Source organism: Benincasa hispida, chromosome 10 (genome assembly GCF_027475165.1).
Source record: "Benincasa hispida cultivar pf3 chromosome 10, pf3_genome.v1.1, whole genome shotgun sequence".
In the NCBI taxonomy this organism is placed as follows: Eukaryota; Viridiplantae; Streptophyta; class Magnoliopsida; order Cucurbitales; family Cucurbitaceae; genus Benincasa; species Benincasa hispida.
The window spans coordinates 38,657,660-38,665,321 of NC_143487.1; the positions used below are offsets into that span (position 1 = coordinate 38,657,660).

Below are 7,662 nucleotides of genomic sequence, written 5' to 3' on the forward strand. Positions count from 1 at the left end.
CAACGAAGTCCACAAAATCCACGAAAACCAAATCTACAACTCCAGGCTCATAAACTACACGCCCCTTGTAAAGGAAATTGACAAGAAATTGTCCCACCACGAGTCACGTAGTGGTGATAGTCGGAATAGTTTTGAGTTTTAAGAATCAAATCAAATGATTTTATAAATAAGAGATCCAAACCAATATCCAATAAATGACAAAATTATTGATTGATTTGATGTGGATCGGTTTATTATTGGTTTGGTCTCTGTTTTTGGTATTTTCCTTTTTTTTTCTAACTTTTATTTTTATTACCACTTTATTTTTTAATTTGTTTTTTTTTGTTAATTTAAAATTAAAGTTGGGTCTATTTATTTTTTATAAATTGAAATTTGACATTTTTTTTTGACACTTTTCTAAATAAAAAACATACAAGCTTCATAATAATTGGTCTTTTCCTAAACAATCAATATATATACACCATAATAATTAAAATATTAAAAGATAGTTTTTCTAAGGGTATATATACCATTAGATTGGTTTGATTTTTATTGATTTTTCTAATAAAAAAACCAATGCGAACCAATACTTTTTTGTTTTCTCCAAATACAAACCAAAATGTCCAATTTTATACTAAAAAATCAAACACAACTATTGTATTACTTTGGATTGGTTCGATTTTCGATTTCTCATTGCACTCCTAGTCACCACAAATGGTGCTTCTATTTAGTCATTTATTAAAGGGTAGAAGTGTACATGGGTTGGGTTAGGTTGGGTTGAGGAAATTTTTTGGACCAATTCGAAAATCCGGGTTGGTCAATTTGGCTATTAGAATAGGGTCTCCAATCGAACCTAACACTTAAAATTCAGGTTTCGTTGGGTTATTTATTTCTTCTTTTCTTTTTTTATTAACTTAAAATACTAAAAATTTATGTACAACACATTTTAATAACTAATATTTCATAAACTCAAATGTTAAACATCAAAATCTAAGATATCTATTACAAACTTCAAACAAACATCATAAATGTATATATGACTTAATATATATATATATATATTAGAAATTTGGGTTGGGTTGGGCCAACCTGAATTTTTAAAAGTGTAACCTAGACTCAACCCAACCTGAAAAAAACATAAAAAATTTCAACCCAACCTAACCTAAAATTTAGATAATTCGAATTATTCAATTGTTGAGTCATTTGAACATCCTTATTAAAGGGTAGATGCACTCATCTTTATACTTCTCCCTCTCATCACTCACATCAAAAAGTAACTAAAATATTTAAAAGAAGAAGAAGAATTTACCACATGGTAAAATATGATTGAATTATTTGATGTGGTATACAAAGATAGGTGGTGCTAAGATGCACTAAGTATTTTTCTTTATTAAATCTAATTTAATATTAAAAATATTACATATTACTATTATTTCGATAATAAAATCTTTGGCCAATTTTTAATACGCATAATAATTTTACCATTAGTCTTATTAATTCCCAATTATTTAGGGTAGACTCTATATATATTTTTTACGTTAAGAAAGATTCATGAACTTTCCTGAAAATAACAATTTAGTTCATGAACTTTGGTCGATAACAATTTAGTCTATGTATTTTCAGTTTTATAAAAATTTAGTCCATGAACTAAAGTATATAACAATTTAGTTCTTATACTTTCAAAATTGTAATAATTTAGTCCCTAATGTAAAAAAAAATCAATATTAAATGTCAATTTTTAACATTTTATGAGGTAGAATTTGTATTTTGTAAAAATGTTAAGTCTTTATTTAGTTTAACAATTTATTTATGCATGAAATCTCATTAGCCCTTTAACATTACTTTTTATAATAGGGAATAAATAATTATGAATTTTAAAATACAAGAATTAAATTGTTACATAATAAAATTTAATGATTAAATTTTATCAAAACTGAAAACATAGAGACTAAATTATTACAAACCATAATTAATGAACTAAATTATTACTTCTATGAATGTGTAGGAATTAAAAGTAATTTCTAACCTATTTTTTAAAGAGCTTACACTACATTAGTTTCGAGTCTAACAACCATATGACATAATTTGATTGGACTAGATTATGTTGCCAATTGATAATGATTACAAGTGATATTATTTGATTTATCCATTTATAGATATATATATGTTTTTTCTAATCTAATTTAAAACACTTGTGAGTTTATAATTGATCTTAAACTTATCAATATATATATCATTAATTCATATTTAAAGACCTGGCAATTCATGATTGGCTAAAATTTAGGTTTAAATACTATTTTGGTCCCTGTATTTTTTATTTTAGTTTATTTTGGTCATTATATTTTCAAAATTTTCATTTTGGTCCCTATACCTTCAACTTTGGTTCATTTTGGTCCTTATACTTTAAAAAATGTTCATTTTGATCTTTATATTTTAAAAGAGTAACCATTTTAATCCATTCATTTTCATTTTTACTTAATTTTTAAGGAATCAAAATAGTCATTTTTTTCTTTAAAGTTTAAAGACCAAAATGAACCAAAGTTGAAAGTACAAAAACCAAAATGAACATTTTGGAGGTACAGATACCAAAATGAATCAAAATTAAAAATATAGGAATCAAAAGAAATATTTTGAATATGTAAAGACCAAAATGAACCAAAGTAATATTTATACCCTAAAATTTATTATTTGATGGTATGATTACAAAGCATGACGTATTACATATTCATTGCTAATAAAAAAAATGTCAATTTCATATTTAATTAAAAATTCAAATTTGTGAGATTCTCTCCACGAGCACAGCTCAACTTGTAAAGGGAGATCGAAGGCCCCTACACTGGTTGAAGTTAAAAAGATAATAACAATACCAATAATAATTTAAAAAAATGATTTAAATTTTCCTTTTTTAGAAAAAAAAAGACTTAAAATTTCCTTGATTTGTGAATAAAGTTTATTCTATAAAATAAAATAATAATAAAAGTACCGTTGTTTATTATTATCATCATCATCATCATTTGACAATGTGTGATCGAAAAATCAAATATGTGACTTCGAATAAAGATCCATTTAACCAAAAAAAGAAAGAAAAAAAAAAAAGAAAAGAAAACAAAGGACAGTTTATTTAAATATTGATATAATAAAGGGTTTTTTTAAATATAAAAAAATAAAACAAAATATTTACAAAATATACTAAAATTTTAGAACTATCAATGACACTATGAACTATAAGTGATATTGATAGACATTAATAGAAGTCTATATTGTAAATATTTTCAACAGTTTTACCATTTAAAATAATTTTATTATAATAAATCACCATTTTCTATATAGAAAAAGCTACATGAGATGTACGTAATAAGTTATAGCTCATCTTGAAAAATCTTACAGTACATTCCTAAACTCATCTTGTGGGACCACCGAAATAATTTTAAATAATATGAATACCTTGATCTCGTTTAAGAATCCTTTTATTTTGTTTATGTTTTTAATTCTAAAAAAAGGGTTGTTTTCAAATAAAGAAAAAATAGCCAACTTATTTATAAATATAATAGAATTTCACTATCTATTAGTGTCTATGTCTATCACACTCTATCACTAGATAGTTACATTTTGCTATATTTGAAAATATTTTCAACAATTTTACTATTTAAACAATCACCCTTCATTTTCTATTACCATTTTTCTTTATTTTCTAATGCCCTCCAAAACCGATTACAAAATCATACAAATCTTTAAAAACTAAAAACAAACTAGTTCCAAAAACATTTCCTCCACGTTGAAACTTTACTAAGATTTGAAAAACCTTTATGAGCTTAATATTAAAAAATACAAAATTTAAAACAAAAAAAAATCCTTATCAAATGGGATATAAATATAAAATGGAATATGTATATTTTTATATTTGAACTCACTGACCATGCTAACCATTCTTCCACTGTACTACTGCTGTTTTTTGGAGTCTTTTCTTCTGTCTTTGGCTTTGATATCATCAGGGATGCACCATGAACAAGACAATGGCAGAAGAGTGCAGACTGCTTGGATTATTAAACCATGAGCAAGCCCAGAAAAGTCATTTGCTGTAATGCCAACATAAGAAGCAAGCGCTACACCAAGACATCCGCTCACTATGAACGCGAGGGCGATGGCTGACATTACGAAAGCCATAAGAGAGCCCTCACATCCTGGTGGGCAAAGCTGAGCTATCAGAACACTGAATGGCAAGATCTTGAAGAATAACAGAACTTCTGAAAGTCCAGAGAATAAAACAACATATATGAAATCTGGCACGCCCATTTCTCGATAGACTCCCTTCACGAACAGCACGTCCGAGATCATAAACACCGCCATCGAAACCTGGATACTTGAAATAAGTTTCCTAGATGGGACCGACTTCAGATGACGATTGTAAATTACGCCCCATAACAGCAGGGCTGCTTGACCAAAAACTTTAGAGATGCCCAAAACAGATGACTCAATTTTCAAATGCTCTGTCTGATAGAAAAACATGGTGCCTGTCAATGCAGGTATTATGCTGTAAGATGCAGCAAACCATAGAATGGAATAAGCAATGTCGGGTCTTTTTAGAACGGCTGCAAGTTCTGAGAGTTGTTTGTTGATACCAGCATTCGTCGAGCTCCGAGGGAGATTAAGAGAGTTTTCACGAACAATGATGGTTAAAAAGAATTGAAGTGAAAGGAGAAGGCCAAAGAACAGGAACATTGCTTGGGGTGAGAACCTATCAATAGCAATGCCTCCAAGAAGATTTCCAAGAATCCCACCAGCAGAAGATGCAACCCATACAAATGCCTGGAGCTCACCCGAGGAAGATGCTCGAGAATTCTTGGAAGAAGTGGGCTGTTTTCCTGCCTCCGCAACAATGGCATCATTAGCAACCTCGGCTATTGAAGCACCGAGATTGCTAAGTAGAAGATATATGCTGATGGTGAAAACTGAAATTCTAGATGGTGGCATAAGTGCTATGGGTATCCATGACACTGCTTGTAAGAAAGCTGCATCAACATAAGCATAAGAGGAATAAATAATTTTTCAAAATTGATGACACAATGAAAGAGTTTCAAGTAAATATCTAACAAATTAAAGCTCTGTTAGATAACCATTTGGTTTTTAGTTTTTGGTCATTGAAAATTAAGCCTTTAAAGGTTAAACACTACTTCCACTCATTGATTTTTCTTTGATTTATTATCTACTTTTTAGAGGCGTTTTCAAAATTCAAGTCGAGATTTGAAAATTTTAGTTTTTTGTTTTCGAAATTTGGCTAAGAATCAAAATGTTTACTAAGAGAAATATGAAAACTAGGATAAAGATATTATAAGAAAGTAAGCAGAATTTTCAAAAACCAAAAATCAAAACCAAAATCCAAATAGTTATCAAATGGGACCTAAAAAATCAAACAAATTGATAAGCAACTTGATCAATTCACATTTATAACTCACGATAAATGCTTGGCGCCTAGCTTCCTACGACTCCAGCACATAAGTTAATGCCTTAAGAGCAGTCCTATCATCTTTTAATTACTAAACCTGTTCCGATTCAATACATATCAGTGGTAATATCAATTAATCTCCAAAAACGCATACAATCAGCAGTGAAGTGCAGATCTATGTCATGCCTGATCATGGGGAGTCTATGGTTAACACAAAACCAATAATGTATAACAGTTTATTAGAGAAGCTGATGAACAGACAATGCAAAAAAAAAAAAAAAAGTCACTTCAGATCACAGTTCTTATAAGCTACTTTTAAAGATACTGGAAGAAGGCTGCCTTCTATCCGCTTCTCTGTTGCCAACCTTGCTTACCCAAAATCTAAAAATATTGTTATACAAATCAATCAGGCGGAGGTGCTTTTCCATGGTCAAAGTCATTTTATGCTATGCCAAAAGGCATCTCCCTCACAAAAATCATCATGTTTGAGATTAGCATAAAAGGCTTTGAGAAACGTCAGAACTACCTTAAGGTACTTGAAAACGAATGCAAAGTGCTTTTGGCCTAAATGCTTGACGAAGAAACACTTGGTTAATTGGTTATCAAACACATTTACTCTTGTGCTAGTAGTAATTAATTTACAAGCACTCCTGCACTTAACTCTTTTTTTCCCCTTCTTTTTGTAGAAAGCATACATTTCTACAATTACTGGAATACACAAAGAATCGTTTGCACATCACACCCTGACAAGAGTTTCCATGCCTACGATAAGAATCAAAACTATGTATAATCGTCAAAGACGTAACGTGCCCTTTTAGCATCTATTCATTTGAATATAATCTACAATATAGCATTAGTTCAGAATAACGACAGAAAATTAAGGCTATGTTTGATGACCATTTAGGTTTTATTTAGTAACCATTAGGCTTCATTTGTTAACCATTTTGTCTTTTATTTTTAAAATTTAATCTACTTTTCTCAATTTCTTATAATGACTTGCATATTTCTAGGAATTATTAACCAAACTTCAGAAACAAAACAACTTAATTTTTTTTTTTTTCAAAAGTTGGCTTTACTTTTAAAAGATTGCTAAAAAATAAATAACAAAATAAGAAATTTAGAGGTGAAATGGATGTTTATATACTTAATTTTCTAAAATAAAAAACCAAATGATTACCAAACACGGCCTTAGTTTTTCATTTTTGGTTTGTGAAAATTGTTTTCTTTTTCTCACCATTTCATAATCATGGTTTACATCTTTCCTAAGTAAAGATTTGGATCCTAAAACCAAGATATAAAAACAAAAACTACTTTTAGTTCTAATTTTCATAACTATTTTAAAAACACAGCCAAAATATAGACTACAAAACAAAGAAATCAATAGTGTTTATAGGCTTAATTTTCTAGAAAAACTAGGGAGCCTAAGTAATTGAGGAGTGGCCTCAGGACTTCTACGCCATCACTGCAGAGTTCTTTCATCAAAATTCTAAACAAATCAAGGCGTGATCCGAAATTGATTTCAAAAGAAACACGAGAATTCAACTTGTTCCATAAACATATTCCAGAAATTTCACAACAACAAAGAAACCTAATACTAACACAATCGAATTCAGGCACAGAACAAAAGGCCACAAGCGGTGAAAAGTGATTGAAGAAAAAGGGCTTCCAATAACCGAAACACAGATTAGAGCAATACAAAGGAACTCACCTCCAATTGCAATGTAAGGGATGCGATGTTGGCCGGAAATATAAACGGCATCAGAGAGAATCCCGTAGAGAGGCTTGGCGACCATGGGAAGATTGGCGGAATTTTGAAGAAGCTGAAGAGTAGAAGGGTCCACATTGAGGCCGTCCTTGAGGAAGAAGTTAACGGCCATCCATGGGAAGCAACGGAAACCCTGCACCCAATATCCCAATCCGAGAACCTTCTGGATCGGATTATCGGAATTCGATGTGGCCATCCTAGAGAGTAAGAAAAAACAATTGGATGCGGAAATTGAAGAAAATGGAGGCAGAATTTTCAGAGATGGAAGCTTGTTGCGGCGGTGGAGACGGTGGCGGCGGCGGCGGCGGCGGTGGTGGTGGTGGTGGTGGCGATTTTGAGTGTCATTTCATCTTGCTTTTTCGGAAGCTGATGATGCCGTTGTTTGTATAGACATGTGGTGCTTCTTACTGTGATTTTCTTTTTCTTTTTTACTTTTCATTTTCTTTTTTCTTTTTTCTTTTTTCCTTCTTTTGGT

At 30.5% G+C, this 7,662-nt stretch overlaps 1 protein-coding gene across 3 annotated transcripts; it reads right to left on the minus strand.

Annotated features, from left to right (window-relative positions):
• Window positions 1–2,630: 2,630 nt before the first annotated feature.
• Window positions 2,631–7,662, minus strand: LOC120087568 (Major facilitator superfamily protein). Of its 3 annotated transcripts, none has more exons than XM_090305630.1 (3): window positions 7,131–7,662; window positions 3,904–4,988; window positions 2,631–2,810 (listed from the first exon to the last, which is right to left on the minus strand). In XM_090305630.1, exons 1-2 carry the CDS (start codon window positions 7,381–7,383, stop codon window positions 3,919–3,921), a joined length of 1,323 nt encoding a protein of 440 aa, XP_090161756.1. In that variant the 5' UTR covers window positions 7,384–7,662; the 3' UTR covers window positions 2,631–2,810; window positions 3,904–3,918. The 3 variants fall into 3 exon arrangements, with proteins under 3 accessions (XP_090161756.1, XP_038900303.2, XP_038900302.2); XM_039044375.2 differs by having other exon boundaries at window positions 2,631–2,815; XM_039044374.2 differs by lacking the exon at window positions 2,631–2,810 and having other exon boundaries at window positions 3,644–4,988.

Coding starts and splice junctions, on each gene's coding strand:
- LOC120087568 (XM_090305630.1), bottom strand. CDS start 7,383: ATGGCCACATCGAATTCCGATAATCCGATCCAGAAGGTTCTCGGATTG. Junction 4,989..7,130: donor CCCTTACATTGCAATTGGAG/GTGAGTTCCTTT, acceptor ATGTTGATGCAG/CTTTCTTACAAGCAGTGTCA.